This window comes from Hyperoodon ampullatus, assembly GCF_949752795.1.
Source record: "Hyperoodon ampullatus genome assembly, chromosome: 5".
NCBI classification, from domain to species: domain Eukaryota; kingdom Metazoa; phylum Chordata; class Mammalia; order Artiodactyla; family Ziphiidae; genus Hyperoodon; species Hyperoodon ampullatus.
The window spans coordinates 97,692,723-97,712,123 of NC_136918.1; the positions used below are offsets into that span (position 1 = coordinate 97,692,723).

General features: G+C 38.6%; 1 protein-coding gene across 3 annotated transcripts in view; it reads left to right on the forward strand.

The window, feature by feature from the left end:
- Nucleotides 1–19,401, forward strand: part of SENP7 (SUMO specific peptidase 7) — a gene marked incomplete at both ends in the record, with an annotated part of 159,029 nt that overhangs the window by 102,023 nt on the left and 37,605 nt on the right. For all 3 annotated transcript variants that reach the window (XM_079704829.1, XM_079704830.1, XM_079704831.1), the window contains one exon: nt 18,351–18,532. In XM_079704829.1, the coding sequence (XP_079560955.1) occupies nt 18,351–18,532 (182 nt within the window). The remainder of the gene's footprint in view (nt 1–18,350; nt 18,533–19,401) is intronic.

The window sequence follows — 19,401 nt, forward strand, 5'->3', positions numbered from 1 at the left end:
ACTCTGTAGACATAATCTTTCAATTGGTCACTAAGTACTATCTGCATATAATGAAGGACACTTATTATTATTATTATTTTTTACAAATTGTCCTTTTCCCAGAAATAATTATCTTTAATTACAATATAAAAATATAAGTGGGCTTATATTTGTACAAGTGGGCTCAATCAGATACTATCAAGACACTGTTAAACCTTCATTGCTTTCTTGGGTAGAGTAGGAATAGTTAAATAAAAAGCTTTCTAATTTGTGCCCTTCAGTATTCCTTCAAAGTCACAGTGGAAGTTTAGACTTACAGCAGGGAAAATGCACAATAAAAGAAACACTTTATAGTTTCTTAGTATCCCTGAAGGTTCTCCTCTTAAGTAAAGTGTTTTTAAGAAAATTAGCTATTGAAACTTTATTGAAACTCATTGTATTTTCATCCTATAGATAATTGTGTCTAATACCAATTGTTTAATGTGAGCCCATAAATTAATGAGAGTTCTGAATTAAATCCCAGGTATACCATTGTAAACAGTTTTTTCTTCCAGTTTTTTTGAGATATAATTGACAGCACTGTATAAGTTTAAGGTGTACAGCATAATGATTTGACTTACATACATCATGAAATGATTATCACAATGAATTTAGTGAACATCCATCTTCTCATATAGATACAGAAGTAAAGAAATAGAAAAAAAATTTTCGTTCTGATGAGAACTCTTAGGATTTACTCTCCTAACAACTTTCCTATATAACACACAGCAGTGTTAATTATGTTTATCATGTTATACATTACATCCCTAGAAATTATTTATCTTATAACAGGAAGTTTGTACATGTTGACTGCCGTCTTGCAACTCTGCCTCCCCCTGCCTCTGATAACCACAAATATTATCTCTTTTTCTGAGTTTCTTTGTTTTTGAATTATAATTGACCTACAGCATTATGTTAGTTCCTGTTACATGACATAGTAATTCAATATTTCTATACATTTCAAAATGATCACCACGATAAGTCTAGTTATGATCTGTCACCATACAAAGATACTACATAGTTATTGACTATATTCCCCACACTAGATGTACTTTTCTTTTGTAGTACATTGTTTGCCTTGTAGCATTTGCTTTTTTGAATATAATACATTGGAAATATTTAACATCTTTTTTTTTATAGGAATTTGTTACCTCTTTAATTTTATATGCTAGTAATATTTACAAGTAAAATTGTATTTGTTATCAGGTAGAGTCTTGTTTTTACAATGTCTAGCTCTACCTAATAAATTTATCCCTGTTTCCCATGCGAGAGTCTTGGCTGATGTGCAATTAGTAAACTGTTAGAAGGAAAACTCCTGTATGATAGAGTTTTTTTCAAGCCCTATTTCTTTCATCAGTTTTTTGTAACTTTCAGTTTTATATTTATTATAGTTGATTAACAATGTTTTGTTAGTTTCAGGTACGCAACAAAGTGATTCAGTTATATGTATACATATATCTATTATTTTTCAAATTGTTTTCCCAATTAAGTTGTTACAGAATATTGAGGAGAGTTCCCTGTGCTGTATAGTAGGTCCTTGTTGGTTATCCATTTTAAATACAGTAGTGTGTACATGTCAGTCCCACACTCCCTAACTGTCCCCCGACCCACACCCTTCCCCCGGGTAACCCTAAGTTTGTTCTCTAAGTCTATGAGTCTGTTTCTGTTCTGTAAATAAGTTCATTTGCAACTTTTTTTTAAAGATTCTGCATATAAGCGATATCATACCATATTTCTCTTTCTCTGTCTGACTTACTTCACTCAGTATGACAGTCTCTAGGTCCATCCATGTTGCTGTGAATGGCAATTACTTCATTCTTTTTAATGGCTGAGTAGTATTCCATTGCATATATGTACCACATCTTCTTTATCCATTCTTCTGTCGATGGACATTTAGGTTGTTTCTGTGTCTAGGCTATTATAAACAGCGCTGTAATGAATATTGGGGTGCATATATCCTTTTGGACCATGTTTTACTCTGGGTATATGCCCAGGAGTAGGATTGCAGGACTATATGGTAGCTCTGTTTTTGGCTTCTTAGGGAATTTCCATACTGTCGCCATAGTGGCTGCACCAATTTACATTCACACCAATAGTGTAGGAGGGTTCCCTTCTCTCCACACCCTCTCCATCATTTATTGTTTGTGGATTTTTTCATGATCGCCATTCTGACTGGTGTGAGGTGACATCTCATTGTACTTTTAATTTGCATTTCTCTAATAATTATCAATGTTAAACATCTTTTCATGTGCCTCTTGCCCATCTGTATGTCTTCTTTGGAGAAATGTCTGTTTAGATCTTCTGCCCATTTTTGATTGGGTTGTTTGTTTTGATGATATTAAGCCACATGAGCTGTTTGGAAATTTTGGAGACTAATCCCTTGTCGGTCACATCATTTGCAAATATTTTCTCCCATTCTGAGGGTTGTCTTTTTGTCTTGTTTATGGTTTCCTTTGCTGTGCAAAAACTTTTGAGTTTAGTTAGGTCTCATTTGTTTATTTTTGTTTTTATTTCCATTACTCTGGGAGACAGATCGAAAAAGATACTGCCGTGATTTACGTCTGAGAGTGTTCATCCTATGTTTTCCTCTAAGAGTTTTTATAGTGTCTAGTCCCACATTTAGGTCTTTAATCCATTTTGAGTTTATTTTTGTGTATGGTGTTAAAGAATGTTCTAATCTAATTTTTTAAACATGTAGCTGTCCAGTTTTCCCAGCACCATTTATTGAAGAGACTGTGTTTCCTCCATTATATAGTCTTGCCTCCTTTGTCATGGATTAATTGACCATAGGTGCATGGGTTTATTTCTGGGCTTTCTATCCTATTCCATTGATGTTTCTATTTGTGTGCTAGTACCATACTGTTTTGATGACTATAGCTTTGTAGCATAGTCTGAAGTCAGGGAGCCTGATTCCTACAGCTCCATTTTTCTTTCTCAAGATTGCTTTGGCTATTCTGGGTCTTTTGTGTCTCCATACAAATTTTCAGATTTTTTTGTTCTAGTTATGTGAAAAATGCCATTGGTAATTTGACAGGGATTGCACTGAATCTGTAGATTGCCTTGGTTGGTATAATCATTTTGACAATATTGATTCTTACAATCCAAGAATATGGTATATCTTTCCATCTGTTCATGTCGTCTTTGATTTCTTTCATCAGTGTCTTATAGTTTTTGGAGTACAGGTCTTTTGTCTTCTTCGGTAGGTTTGTTCCTAGGTGTTTTATTCTTTTTGATGTGTTGGTAAATGGGATTGTTTCTTGAATTTCTCTTTCTGATCTTTTGTTATTAGTGTATAGAAATGCAACAGATTTCTGTGTATTAATTTTGTAACCTGCAGCTTTATCAAATTCATTGATGAACTCTAGTAGTTTTCTGGTAGCGTCTTTAGGATTTTCTATGTATAGTATCATGTCATCTGCAAACAGTGAAAATTTAACTTCTTCTTTTCCAATTTGGATTCCTTTTATTTCTTTTTCTTCTGTGATTGCTGTAGCTAGGACTTTGAAAACTATGTTGAAAGTGGCAAGAGTGGACATCCTTGTCTTGTTCCTGATCTTTGAGGAAATGCCTTTATCTTTTCACTGTTGAGTATAATGTTAGCTGTAGGTTTGTCATATATGGCCTTTATTATGTTGAGGTATGTTCCCTCTATTCCCACTTTCTGGAGAGTTTTTATCATAAATGGGTGCTGAATTTTGTCAAAAGGTTTTTCTCCAGCTATTGAGATGATCATATGATTTTTATTCTTCAATTTGTTGATGTGGTGTATCATATTGACTGATTTGCAGGTATTGAAAAATCCTTCCACCCCTGGGATAAATCCCACTTGATCATGGTATATGATCCTTTTAATGTGTTGTTGGATTCTGATTGCTAGTATTCTGTTGAGGATTTTTGCATCTATATTCATCAGTGATACTGGCCTGTAATTTTCTTTTTCTTTGTAGTATCTTTGTCTGGTTTTGGTAACAGAATGAATTTGGGAGTTTTCCTTCCTCTGCAATTTTTTGGAACAATTTTAGAAGGATAGCTGTTAGCTCTTCTCTAAATGTTGAATAGAATTCGCCTGTGAAGCCATCTGGTCCTGAACTTTTGTTTGTTGGGAGTTTTTTTTTTTTTTTTTTTTTTTTTTTCCTGTGGTATGTGGGCCTCTCACTGTTGTGGCCTCTCCCGTTGCGGAGCACAGGCTCCGGACGCACAGGCCCAGCGGCCATGGCTCACGGGCCCAGCCGCTCCGCGGCATGTGGGATCTTCCCAGACCGGGGCACGAACCCGTTTCCCCTGCATCGGCAGGCGGACTCTCAACCACTGCGCCACCAGGGAAGCCCTGTTGGGAGTTTTTAAATCACAGTTTGAATTTCATTACTTGTGATTGGTCTGTTCATAATTTCTATTTCTTCTTGGTTCTGTCTTGGGAGAGTGTACCTTTCTAAGAATTTGTCCATTTCTTCCAGGTTGTCCATTTTATTGCCCTATGGATACTCTCTTATGATCCTTTGTATTTCTGTAGTGTCAGTTGTAACTTCTCCTTTTTCATTTCTAATTTTATTGGTTTGAATCCTTCCTTTTTCTCTTGATGAGTCTGGCTAAAGGTTTATTAATTTTGTTTATCTTCTCGAAGAACCAGCTTTTAGTTTCATTGATCTTTGCTATTGTTTTCTTTGTCTCTGTTTCATTTATTTCTGCTCTGGTCTTTATGATTTCTTTCCTTCTACTAGCTTTAGGTTTTGCTTGTTATTCTTTGTCCAGTTGCTTTAGGTGTAAGGTTAGGTTGTTCATTTGAGATTTTTCTTGTTTCCTGAGGTAAACTTGTATTGCTGTAAACTTCCGTCTTAGAACTTTGCTGCATCCCATAGGTTTTGGATCATTGTGCTTTGTTTTCATTTGTCTCTAGGTATTTTTTGATTTCCTCAGTGATCCATTGGTTGTTTAGTAGCATATTGTTTAGCCTCTATGTGTTTGTGTTTTTGACAGGTTTTTTCTTTTTCTTTTTTCTTCTTTTTTAATTAATTTATTTATTTTTGGCTGTGTTGGTTTTCGTTGCTGCACACGGGCTTTCTCTAGTTGTGGCAAGCAGGGGCTACTCTTCATTGTGGTGTGTGGGCTTCTCATTGCAGTGGCTTCTCTTGTTGTGGAGCATGGGCTGTATATGCATGGGCTTTAGTAGTTGTTGCATGCAGGCTCAGTAGTTGTGGCTCATGGGCTTTAGAGCGCAGGCTCAGTAGTTGTGGCATGTGGGCTTAGTTGCTCTGCGGCATGTGGGATCTTCCTGGACCAGGGCTTGAACCCATGTCCCTTGCATTGGCATATGGGTTCTTATCCACTGCGCCACCAGGGAATTGCCTACAGTTTTTGTTTTGTAATTTACTTCTGATCTCATAGTGTTGTGGTTGGAAAAGATGCTTGATATGATTTCAATTTTCTTAAATTTACCAAGGCTCTCTGTGGCCCAGCATGTGGTCAGTCCTGGAGAACATTCCATGTGCACATGAGAAGAATGTGTATTCTGCTGCTTTTGGATAGAATGCTTTATAAATATGAGTTAAGTCCATCTGGTCTAATGTGTCATTTAAGCCCTATGTTTCCTTATTGATTTTCTGTCTGGATGACGTGTCCATTGATGAAAGTGGAGTGTTAAAGTTCTCAGTATTATTGTGTTACTGTCATTTTCCCTTTCACGGCTGTTAGCATTTGCCTTATATATTGAGGTGCTCCTATGTTGGGTGCATATATATTTACAATTGTTATATCTTCTTGGGTTCATCCCTTGATCATTATGTGGTGTCCTTCTTTGTCTCTTATAACAGTCTTTATTTTAAAGTCTACTTTGTCTGATATGAGTATTGCTATTGCAGCTTTCTTTTGATCTCCATTTGCATCGAATACCTTTTTCCATCTTCTCACTTTCAGTCTTTATGTGTCCCTAGGTCTGAACTGGGTCTCTTGCAGACAGCATATGTATGGGTCTTGCTTTTTTTTTTTTTTTTTTTTTTTGCGGTACGCGGGCCTCTCACTGTTGTGGCCTCTCCCGTTGCGGAGCACAGGCTCCGGACGCGCAGGCTCAGCAGCCATGGCTCACGGGCCCAGCCGCTCCGCGGCATGTGGGACCTTCCCGGACCGGGGCACGAACCCCTGTTCCCTACATCGGCAGGCGGACTCTCAACCACTGTGCCACCAGGGAAGCCCTGGGTCTTGCTTTTGTATCCATTCAGCCAGTCTTTATGTCTTTTGATTGGAGCATTTAATCCATTTACATTTAAGGTAATTATCGATATGTAAGTTCCTATTGCCATTTTCTTAATTGTTTTGGGTTTGTTTTCGTACGTCTTTTTTCTTCCCTTCCTCTCTTGTTCTCTTTTCCTCTGGTTGGATGACCATCTTTAGTGTTGTGTTTGGGTTGCTTTTCCTTTTTCTTTGTGTGTGTGTGTGTGTGTGTGTGTGTGTGTGTGTGTGTGTGTATCGTAGTTTTGGGGTTTGCTATTCCCATGAGGTTTTGATATAGTAGTCTATATATGTACAAGGTTGTTTTAAATTGCTGGTCTCTTTCCTGCCTAGAGAAGTTTCTTTAGCATTTGTTGCAAAGCTGGCCTGATGGTGCTGAACTGTCTTAGCTTTTGCTTGTCTGTGAAGCTTTTGAATGAGAGTCTTGCTGGGTAGAATATTCTTAGTTGTAGGTTCTTCCCTTTCATCACTTTTAATATATCATGCCATGCCCTTCTGGCCTGTAGAGTTTCAGCTGAAAAGTCAGCTGATAACCTTATGGGAGTTCCCTTGTATGTTACTTGTCATTTTTCCCTTGTTACTTTTAATATTTTTTCTTTATCTTTAATTCTTTTCAGTTTGATTACTATGTGTCTCAGTGTGTTTCTTCTTGGTTTATCCTGCCTGGGACTCTCTGCTCTTCCTGGACTTGGGTGAATGTTTCCTTTCCCATGTTAGGGAAGTTTTCAGCAATTATCTCTTCAAATTTTTTCTCAGGTCCTTTCTGTCTCTCTTTTCCTTCTGGGACCCCTATAATGTGAATGTTGGTGTGTTTAATGTTGTCCCAGAGATCTCTTAGACTGTCATTTCTTTTCATTCTTTTTTCTTTATTCTGTTCTGCAGCAGTGATTTCTACCATTCTGTCTTCCAGGTCACTTATCTGTTCTTCTGTTATCTCCTCAGTTATTCTGCCATTGATTCCTTCTAGTGTACTTTTCATTTCAGTTATTGTATTGTTCATCTCTGTTTGTTTGTTCTTTAGTTCTTCTAAGTCTTTGTTAAACATTTCTTGCATCTTCTCCATCCTTGCCTCCATTCTTTTTCCTTGATCCTGCATCTTCTTCAGTATCATTATTCTGAATTCTTTTTCTGGAAGGTTTTTTATCTCCACTTCAGTTGTTTTTCTGAGGTTTTGTCTTGTTCCTTCATCTGGGAAATATACTTTTGCCATTTCATTTTGTCTAATTTTCTTTCTTTCTTTTTCTTAAAAATAAATTTATTTATGTACTTATGGCTGCATTCGGTCTTTGTTGCTGCACACAGGCTTTTTCTAGTTGGGGCGAGGGGGGCTACTCTTTGTTGTGGTGCGTGGGCTTCCCATTGCGGTGGCTTCTCTTGTTGTGGAGCACGGGCTCTAGCTGTATGGGCTTCAGTAGTTTTGGCATGCGGGCTCAGTAGTTGTGGCTCACGGGCTCTAGAGTGTAGGCTCAATAGTTGTGGCACACTGGTTTAGTTGCTTTGTGGCATGTGGGATCTTCCCAGACCAGGGCTCTAACCCCTTTTCCTGCATTGGCAGGTGCATTCTTAACCACTGCGCCACCAGGGAAGTCCTTATTTTGTCTAATTTTCTGTGATTGTAGATTTCGTTCCGCAGGCTGCAGGATTGTAGTTCTTCTTGCTTCTGCTGTCTGCCCTCTGGTGGGTGAGGCTATTTAAAAGGCTTCTACAAGCTTCCTGATGGGAGGGACTGGTGGTGGGTGGAGGTGGGTCTCATCCTTCTGGTGGGCAGGGTTGTGCTCAGTAAAACTTCTTTATTTTTTTTACATTTTTATTGGAATATAATTGCTTTACAATGGTGTGTTAGTTTCTGCTTTATAACAAAGTGAATCAGTTGTACATACACATATGTTCCCATATCTCTTCCCTGTTGCATTTCCCTCCCTCCCACCCTCCCTATCCCACCTCTCTAGGTGGTCACAAAGCACCGAGCTGATCTCTCTGTGCTATGTGGCTGCTTCCCACTAGCTATCTATTTTACATTTGGTAGTGTATATATGTCCATGCCACTCTCTCGCTTTGTCACAGCTTACGCTTCCCCCTCCCCATATCCTCAAGTCCATTCTCTAGTAGGTCTGTGTCTTTATTCCCGTCTTACCCCTAGGTTCTTCATGACATTTTTTTTCTTAGATTCCATATATATGTGTTAGCATATGGTATTTGTCTTTCTCTTTCTGACTTACTTCACTCTGTATGACAGTCTAGGTCCACCTACCTCACTATAAGCAACTCAATTTCGTTTCTGTTTATGGCTGAGTAATATTCCATTGTATATATGTGCCACATCTTTTTTTTTTCAGTAGTCATGTATTTATTGAGTTTCCACTGTTTTCCATTGATAGTATTATTAGACATGGGAATACTAAGTGGCAATGCAGTCAATATTCTAATTCTTTTTTTAAAATTAGTTTCTGCTTTATAACAAAGTGAATCAGTCATACATATATATTTGTTCCCATATCCCTTCCCTCTTGCGTCTCCCTCCCTCCAACCCTCCCTATCCCACCCCTCCAGGCAGTCACAAAGCACCGAGCTGATCTCCCTGTGCTATGCGGCTGCTTCCCACTATCTATCTACCTTACGTTTGGTAGTGTATATATGTCCATGCCTCTCTCTCGGTTTGTCACAGCTTACCCTTCCCCCTCCCCATATCCTCAAGTCCATTCTCAAGTAGGTCTGTGTCTTTATTCCTGTTTTACCCCTAGGTTCTTCATGACACTTTTTTTTCTTAAATGCCATATATATGTGTTAGCATACAGTATTTGTCTTTCTCTTTCTGACTTACTTCACTCTGTATGACAGACTCTAGGTCTATCCACCTCATTACAAATAGCTCAATTTCGTTTCTTTTTATGGCTGAGTAATATTCCATTGTATATATGTGCCACATCTTCTTTATCCATTCATCTGTTGATCGACACTTAGGTTGCTTCCATCTCCTGGCTATTGTAAACAGAGCCGCAATGAACATTTTGGTACATGACTCTTTTTTCCTTTTTTTTTTTTTTTTTTTTTTTACTTAAAAAAATTTTATTGGAGTATGGTTGATTTACAATGTTGTGTTAGTTTCAGGTGTACAGAAAAGTGATTCAGTTATACATATACATATATTCATTCTTTTTCAGATTCTTTACCCATAATAGGTTATTAGAGAATATTGAGTGGAGTTCCCTGTGCTACACAGTAGCTCCTTGTTGGTTAACTATTTTATATATAGTAGTATGTGTATGTTAATCCCAAGCTCCTAATTTATCCCTCCGCACCACTCATATTTCCCCTTTGGTAACCATAAGTTTGTTTTCTACATCTGTGACTCTGTTTCTGTCTTGTAAATAAGTTCATTTTTTTTACCTCTTTATTGGAGATAATTGCTTTACAATGGTGTGCTAGTTTCTGCTTTATAACAAAGTGAATCAGTTATACATATACATATGTTCCCATCTCGCTTCCCTCTTGTGTCTCCCTCCCTCCCACCCTCCCTATCCCACCCCTCTAGGTCATCACAAAGCACCAGGCTGATCTCCCTGTGCTATGCAGCTACTTCCCACTATCTATCTATTTTATGTTTGGTAGTGTATATATGTCCATGCCACTCTCTCACCTTGTCACAGCTTACCCTTCCCCCTAACCATATCCTCAAGTCCATTCTCTAGTAGGTCTGTGTCTTTATTCCTGTCTTACCCCTAGGTTCTTCATGACATTTTTTTTCTTAAATTCCATATATATGTGTTAGCATACAGTATCTGTCTTTCTTTTTCTGACTTACTTCACTCTGTATGACAGACTCTAGGTCCATCCACATCACTACAAATAGGTCAATTTCGTTTCTTTTTATGGCTCAGTAATAGTCCATTGTATATATATGCCACATCTTCTTTATCCATTCATCCGATGATGGACACTTAGGTTGTTTCCATCTCCTGGCTATTGTAAATAGAGCCGCAATGAACATTTTGGTACATGACTCTTTTTGAATTATGGTTTTCTCAGGGTATATGCCCAGTAGTGGAATTGCTGGGTCATACGGTAGTTCTATTTGTAGTTTTTTAAGGAACCTCCATACTGTTCTCCATAGTGGCTGTACCATTTCACATTCCCACCAGCAGTGCAAGAGTGTTCCCTTTTCTCCACACCCTCTCCAGCATTTATTGTTTCTAGATTTTTTGATGATGGCCAGTCTGACCGGTGTGAGATGATATCTCATTGTAGTTTTGATTTGTATTTCTCTAATGATTAATGATGTTGAGCATTCTTTCATGTATTTGTTGGCAAATTGTATATCTTCTTTGGAGAAATGTCTATTTAGGTCTTCTGACCATTTTTGGATTGGGTTGTTTGTTTTTTTGTTATTGAGCTGCATGAGCTGCTTGTAAATTTTGGAGATTAATCCTTTGTCAGTTGCTTCATTTGCAAATATTTTCTCCCATTCTGAGGGTTGTCTTTTGGTCTTATTTATGGTTTCCTTTGCTGTGGAAAAGCTTTGAAGTTTCATTAGGTCCCATGTGTTTATTTTTGTTTTTATTTCCATTTCTCTAGGAGGTGGGTCAAAAAGGATCTTGCTGTGATTTATGTCATAGAGTGTTCTGCTTATGTTTTCCTCTAAGAGTTTTATAGTGTCTGGCCTTACATTTAGGTCTTTAATCCATTTTGAGTTTATTTTTGTGTATGGTGTTAGGGAGTGAACTAATCTCATACTTTTACATGTCCCTGTCCAGTTTTCCCAGCACCACTTATTGAAGAGGCTGTTCTTTCTCCACTGTACATTCCTGCCTCCTTTTTGAAAGATAAGGTGACCATATGCACGTGGGTTTATCTCTGGGCTTTCTGTCCTGTTCCATTGATCTATAGTTGTGTTTTTGAGCCAGTACCATACTGTCTTGATTACTGTAGCTTTGTAGTATAGTCTGAAGTCAGGGAGCCTGATTCCTCCAACTCTGTTTCTCGTTCTCAAGATTGCTTTGGCTATTCGGGGTCTTTTGTGTTTCCATACAAATTGTGAAATTTTTTGTTCTAGTTCTGTGAAAAATGCCAGTGGTAGTTTGATAGGGATTGCATTGAATCTGTAGATTGCTTAGGGTAGTAGAGTCATTTTCACAATGTTGACTCTTCCAATCCAAGAACATGGTATATCTCTCTATCTATTTGTATCATCTTTAATTTCTTTCATCAGTGTCTTATAATTTTCTGCATACAGGTCTTTTGTCTCCTTAGGTAGGTTTATTCCTAGATATTTTATTCTTTTTGTTGCGATGGTAAATGGGAATGTTTTCTTAATTTCACTTTCAGATTTTTCATCATTAGTGTATAGGAATGCCAGAGATTTCTGTGCATTAATTTTGTATCCTGCTACTTTACCAAATTCATTGATTAGCTCTAGTAGTTTTCTGGTAGCATCTTTAGGATTCTCTATGTATAGTATCATGTCATCTGCAAAGAGTGACAGCTTTACTTCTTCTTTTCGGATTTGGATTCCTTTTATTTCTTTTTCTTCTCTGATTGCTGTGGCTAAAACTTCCAAAACTATGTTGAATAAGAGTGGTGAGAGTGGGCAACCTTGTCTTGTTACTGATCTTAGTGGAAAGGCTTTCAGTTTTTAACCATTGAGGATGATGTTGGCTGTGGGTTTGTCATATACGGCCTTTATTATGTTGAGGAAAGTTCCCTCTATGCCTACTTTCTGCAGGGTTTTATCATAAATGGGTGTTGAATTTTGTCGAAAGCTTTCTCTGCATCTATTGAGATGTTCATATGGTTTTTCTCCTTCAACTTGTTAATATGGTGTACCACGTTGATTGATTTGCATATATTGAAGAATCCTTGCATTCCTGGGATAAACCCCACTTGATCATGGTGCGTGATCCTTTTAATGTGCTGTTGGATTCTGTTTGCTAGTATTTTGTGAGGATTTTTGCATCTATGTTCATCAGTGATATTGGCCTGTAGTTTTCTTTCTTTGTGACATGCTTGTCTGGTTTTGGTATCAGGGTGATCGTGGCCGCGTAGAATGAGATTGGGAATGTTCCTCCCTCTGCTATATTTTGCAAGTGTTTGAGAAGGATAGGTGTTAGCTCTTCTCTAAATGTTTGATAGAATTCGCCTGTGAAGCCATCTGGTCCTGGGCTTTTGTTTGTTGGAAGATTTTTAATCACAGTTTCAATTTCAGTGCTTGTGATTTGTCTGTTCATATTTTCTATTTCTTCCTGATTCAGTCTTGGCAGGTTGTGCATTTCTAAGAATTTGTCCATTTCTTCCAGGTTGTCCATTTTATTGGCATAGAGTTGCTTGTAGTAATCTCTCATGATCTTTTGTATTTCTGCAGTGTCAGTTGTTACTTCTCCTTTTTCATTTCTAATTCTATTGATTTGATTCTTCTCCCTTTTTTTCTTGATGAGTCTGACTAATGGCTTATCAATTTTGTTTATCTTCTCAAAGAACCAGCTTTTAGTTTTATTGACCTTTGCTATCATTTCCTTCATTTCTTTTTCATGTACTTCTGATCTGATCTTTATAATTTCTTTCCTTTTGCTAACTCTGCGTTTTTTTGTTCTTCTTTCTCTAATTGCTTTAGGTGCAAGGTTAGGTTGTTTATTCGAGATGTTTCCTGTTTCTTAAGGTAGGATTGTATTGCTATAAACTTTCCTCTTAGAACTGCTTTTGCTGCATCCCATATGTTTTGGGTCGTCGTGTCTCTATTGTCATTTGTTTCTAGGTATTTTTTTAATTTCCTTTTTGATTTCTTCAGTGATCACTTCGTTATTAAGTAGTGTATTGTTTGGCCTCCATGTGTTTGTATTTTTTACAGATCTTTTCATGTAATTGATACCTAGTCTCATAGCATTGTGGTCGGAAAAGATACTTGATAACAGTTTGAATTTTCTTAAATTTACCAAGGCTTGCTTTGTGACCGAAGACATGATCTATACTGGTGTATGTTCCATGAGCACTTGAGAAAAATGTGTATTATGTTGTTTTTGAATGGAATGTCCTATAAATATCAATTAAGTCCATCTTGTTTAATGTATTATTTAAAGCTCTGTTTCCTTATTTATTTTCATTTTGGATGATCTGTCCATTGGTGGAAGTGGAGTGTTAAAGTCCTCTACTGTGTATGTGTTACTGTCTATTTCCCCTTTTATGGCTGTTAGTATTTGCCTTATGTATTGAGGTGCTCCTATGTTGGGTGCATAAATATTTACAATCGTTATATCTTCTTCTTGGATCGATCCCTTGATCATTATGTAGTGTCCTTCTTTGTCTCTTCTAGTAGTCTTTATTTTAAAGTCTATTTTGTCTGATATGAGAATTGCTACTCCAGCTTTCTTTTGGTTTCCATTTGCATGGAATATCTTTTTCCATCCCCTACTTTGAGTCTGTATGTGTCTTTAGGTCTGAAGTGGGTCTCTTGTAGACAGCATATATATGGGTCTTGTTTTTGTATGCATTCAGCCAATCTGTGTCTTTTGGTGGGAGCATTTAGTCCATTTACATTTAAGGTAATTATCGATTTGTATGTTCCTATTCCCATTTTTTAAATTGTTTTGGGTTCGTTATTGTAGGTGTTTTCCTTCGTTGTGTTTCTTGCCTAGAGAAGTTCCTTTAGCATTTGTTGTAAAGCTGGCTTGGTGATGCTGAACTCTCTCAGCTTTTTCTTGTCTGTAAAGGTTTTAATTTCTCTGTCAAATCTGAATGAGATCCTTGCTGGGTAGAGTAATCTTGGTTGCAGGTTTTTCCTCCTTCATCACATTAAATATGTCCTGCCAGTCCCTTTGGGGTTGCAGAGTTTCTGCTGAAGGATCAGTGGTTAACCTTATGGGGATTCCCTTGTGTGTTATTTGTTGTTTTTCCCTTGCTGCTTTTAATATGTTTTCTTTGTATTTAATTTTTGACAGTTTGATTAATATGTGTCTTGGTGTATTTCTCCTTGGATTTATCCTGTATGGGACTCTCTGTGCGTCCTGGACTTGATTAACTACTTCTTTCACTATATTAGGGAAGTTTTCAGCTATAATCTCTTTAAATATTTTCTCAGTCCCTTCTAGAGTATTTTAAATTTCATTTATTGTGTTGTTCATTGTTGCTTGTTTCATCTTTAGTCCTTTTAGGTCCTTGTTAAATGTTTCTTGCATTTTCTCTATTCTATTTCCTAGATTTTAGATCATCTTTACTATCATTATTCTGAATTCTTTTTCAGGTAGACTGCCTGTTTCTTCTTCATTTGTTAAGTCTGGTGGGTTTTTATCTTGCTCCTTCATCTGCTGTGTGTTTTTCTGTCTTCTCATTTTGCTTATCTTACTGTGTTTGGGGGTCTCCTTTTTGCAGGCTGCAGGGTCGTAGTTCCCGTTGTTTTGAGTGTCTGTCCCCAGTGGCTAAAGTTGGTTCAGTGGTTTGTGTAGGCTTCCTGGTGGAGGGGACTAGTGCCTGTGTTCTGGTGGATGAGGCTGGATCTTGTCTTTCTGCTGGGCAGGTCCACATCTGGTGGTGTGTTTTGGGGTGTCTGTGGCCTTATTATGATTTTAGGCAGCCTCTCTGCTAATGGGTGGGGCTGTGTTCCTGTCTTGGTAGTTGTTTGGCATAGGGTGTCCAGTACTGTATCTTGCTGGTCGTTGAGTGAAGGTGGGTGCTGGTGTTGAGATGGAGATCTCTGGGAGATGTTCGCCGTTTGATATTATGTGGAGCTGGGAGGTCTCTTGTGGACCAGTGTCCTGAAGTTGGCTCTCCCACCTCAGAGGCACAGCACTGACTCCTGGCTGCAGCACCAAGAGCCTTTCATCCACTCGGTCACAAAAAGAGGCAAAGTGTAAAAAATAATAAATCTTGCTCTCAAAGTCCACCTCCTCAATTTGGGATGGTTCACTGTCTATTCATGTATTCGACAGATGCAGCGTACATCAAGTTGATTGTGGAGATTTAATCCGCTGCTCCTGAGGCTGCTGGGAGAGATTTCCCTTTCTCTTTGTTCGCAGAGCTTCCGGGGCTCATCTTTGACTTTGGCCCCGCTTCTGCGTGTATGCCGGAGGGCGTCTATTCTCAGACAGGACGTGGTTAAAGGAGCAGGTGATTCGGGGGCTCTGGCTCACTCAGGCCGAGGGGAGGGAGGGGCACGGATGCGGGGCGAGCCTGCGGCGGCATAGGCCGGCAGGACGTTGCACCAGCCTGAGGCGCGCCGTGCGTTCTCCCGGGGAAGTTGTTCCTGGATCCCGGGACCCTGGCAGTGGCAGGCTGCACAGGCTCCCGGGAAGGGAGGTGTGGAGAGTGACCTGTGCTCGCACACAGCCTTCTTGGTTGCGGTAGCAGTAGCCTTAGCGTCTCATGCGCGTCTCTGGGATCTGCGCTGTTAGCCGTGGCTCGCGCCGTCTCTGGAGCTCCTTTAAGCAGCGCTCTTAATCCCCTCTCCTCTCGCACCAGGAATCAAAGAGGGAAGAAGAAGTCTCTTGCCTCTTTGGCAGGTCCAGCCTTTTCCCCGACTCCCTCCCGGCTGGCTGTGGTGCACTAACCCCCTTCAGGGTGTGTTGACGCTGCCAGTCCTCTCCCTGTGATCCAACCGAAGCCCGAGCCTCAGCTCCCAGCCCCGCCCCAGCGGGTGAGCATACAAGCCTCTCGGGCTGGTGAGTGCTGGGTCGGCACCGATCCTCTGTGCGGGAATCTCTCCGCTTTGCCCTCCGCACCTCTGTTGCTGCGCTCTCCTCCGTGGCTCCGAAGCTTCCCCCCTCCGCTACCCACAGTCTCCGCCCGCGAATGGGCTTCCTAGTGTGTGGAAACCTTGCGTCCTTCACGGCTCCCTCCCACTGGTGCAGGTCCTGTCCCTACCCTTTGGTCTCTTTATTCTTTTTTCTTTTGCCCTACCCAGGTACGTGGGGGAGTTTCTTGCCTTTTGGGAGGTCTGAGTTCTTCTGCCGGAGTTTAGTAGGTGTTCTGTAGGAGTTGTTCCACGTGTAGACGTATTTCTGATGTATCTGTGGGGAGGAAGGTGATTTTCGCGTCTTACTCTTCCGCCGTCTTACCCCTAGCCCTCAGTAAAACTTTAATCCGCTTGTCTGTTGATGAGTGGGGCAGGTTTCTCACCCTATTGCTTGTTTGGCCTGAGGTGACCCAGTACTGGAGCCTACAAGCTGTTTAGTGGGGCTAATGGTGGCCTCCGGGTGGGCTCCCGCCAGTTGGTACTTACCAGAACTGTGGGTTCCAGTGTCCTTTTCCCCACTGTGAGCCTCAGCCACCATCCGCCTCCACAGGAGACCCTTCAGTAATAGCAGGGAGGTCTAGCCCAGTCTCTTACGGCATCACTCCTTTTTTCCCTGGGTCCTGGTTTGAACGAGACTTTGCGTGTGCTCTCCAAGAGTGGAGTTTCTCCCAGTCCTGTGGCCGTCCTTTGATCAAACCCCACTAGCCTTCAAAGCTAGATTCTCTGGGGACTTCTCCTTCTGTTGTTGGACCCCCAGGCTGGGAAGCCTGATGTGGGTCTCGGAACTTTCACTCCTGTGGGGTAACTTCTGTAGTATAATTGTTGTCCACTTTTGGGTTATCCACTTGGCGGGTATAGGATTTGAGTTTATTGCTGTTGCGTACCTCCTACCATCTTGCTGTGACCTCCTCTTTGTCTTTGGATGTAGGGTATTCTTTTTTTGGTAGGTTCCAGCGTTTTTTTGTCCCTGGTTGTTCAGCAGTTAGTTGTGATTTTGGTGTTTTCATAAAAAGGGGATGCGCTCGCGTCCTTCAACTTCGCCATCTTGAGCTAATCCCTCTTCAGTTTTTGCTGTAGCATTTATGGTTACAAATTATAACTTGATATGGTATTTATAAGTAGAAATTGTCTTTGACTACCTTTACAGTTTACAGAATTAGAAATAAAATTTATTGTGCTTTTCAAAATACTGTGTTGATAATTTGGGGGTAGTTTATTTTCCTGGGGGGAGGCAGTTAAGAGTGTTGTCTTTAGAAATTGCAAGACTGTTAACAGTCTTGGAGTTTTTGCCCTCAGTCCTGTCCCGATGCCTGCCTTTTAAACAAAGACAAAGAGAAATTATGAATGTTAGTCATTAGATGTTTATAAAGCTAGAGTAAGAGCAAGAATAGTTTGAAGAGAAGGTGTATAGTGTTGAAGAACTTTGAGTGAATTGAGAGGTCAGGCCATTCAATGTTACATAGATTTTAAGTTATGAATTCAAGCAAGCTGCTTTGGGACTTGCTTTGTGTGAACTCTGAGTTGGTACTTGTATGGTGTAGATTCAGAGAGCAAAATAATTCAGGATAACCTTCAGTTAGTTAGGATAACCCTCAGTTAGTTAGGTAGAACCTTTTGGAAGGTTTTTTTTTTTTACAGCACATATATTTGATAACTGAAATACTAAGCAGGTTTGTTAATACTTGATATGGGTTTCAAAATAATGCTTTTTTGACTTAAAAAAGGGAGTACTTCCTTTTCTGTAGGGTGATAAATTTATTGGAGGTTTAAAATTATAGGGTCTTGATTTTTTTTAAAAAAAGAAATAAACTGTGAAGAAAATTGTTAGCCTTATGAATAATTATTTATCACAGTCACCTGCTGAGGAAAGGTATTTTTTCTCCTTTTAAAAGAACAGTGATCAATACTCTACTCTTGCAAATTATTGTCCCTTTTCATTTAAAAAATATGTATATATAAAACTTACATTTAAAAAAGACAACTAATTGCTAAATTAGTTGTAATTTCTAAAATCACAGTGAATTTAAAAAACTTTTTAAGAGACTAACTTTCAAAATTTTATTAAGACTTTTTTTTTGTATCATAGTAAAATGCAGTCATGGGAAAAGGAAAAACATGGTTTGGTTGCTTTGCTTTGGTTACTAAAGAATACTACCTTTTAATATATTTCCCATATCTTATATTTTTTGTACAATGAATATTTGCTTTATGTATGCAGTTTAAAATGGGATATGTCTTTATATTCATCCATGTTAGTATGAGAATTTAGCAGTGGACTATGAAAAAACTAGCTTTGAAAGTAGTGTAGTAATTTTGATGATTTTATTTGAGCTCTTCTAAATGGGATTCTTTCTTTACTTTTTGGCCATATTTATGTCTCTTCTGTTTTTTTAAGACCTCAATAGGGGAAGTAGAGGTTGTGATCATCTTGAAGAGGGGAGCAGAAACAAGGATAATACATATTCTGATTCAAAAATGGAACCCACTCTGATTTCCAGGAAGAGAAAACAAAGTCTTAGAAGTAATTTACCTGGTTCTCTTAATCCTACTTCTTTGTATAAGTCAGCAGAACAGACAGTAAGTAGAGGTATTTAGATGTCATATGAAACAATTTGTGCTATGATAAAAATGAATTGACTGTGGCCAAATAATGTTCTCCTGGCTTTTTGCTTTTATCATCATATTTCTTTCTTTTCTTTGCCCATTTTTTGATTCTGTTTATTTTTTTAAAAATACTTTAAATACAACTTTTTTTTGCAGTAATACAGTTATGGGAACAAATTTCAAATACAGTCATCACTCAGTATCTACATAGTATTGGTTCCGGGACCCTGCACTTACCAAAATCCATAGATGCTTAAATCCCTTATATAAAATGGTGTAATATTTGCATATAATCTACATCTTCCTGTATATTTTAAATCATCTCTAGATTACTTATAATAACTAATACAACATAAATGATATGTAAATGGCTATAAATACAATGTAAATGCTATGTAAATAGTTGTCTCTGCATGGCAAATTCATGTTTTGCCTTTTGTAAATTTCTGGAATTATTTTTCTGGAAATATTTACCATTTGCATTTGGTGGAACCTGCGGTTGGTGGAATCTGTGCATACAGAAGGCTGACTGTATTATGAACAAGTAAAAATGTTAAAAGTATTTCTCCTCTGATAACCAGCCCTTAGTTAGTAGTTTGATGTATATCTTTCAGACCTGTTTCCCCCCCTTATTATAGCCAAATACTATTCATACTGTCCAGTCAATTGCTTTTTCACTTGCTCTGTGAAATTATTACCTGACTTATTTTATCAGTAGTAATTTACTTCCTATTTCTATAGACATCTCTTTTTCAAGAGTTTAGGGAATTTGTTGTAGAGAATTACCATACATACATTAATGCATACATTACCTATTTTCAAAGACTTAGTATGCAGTTAAC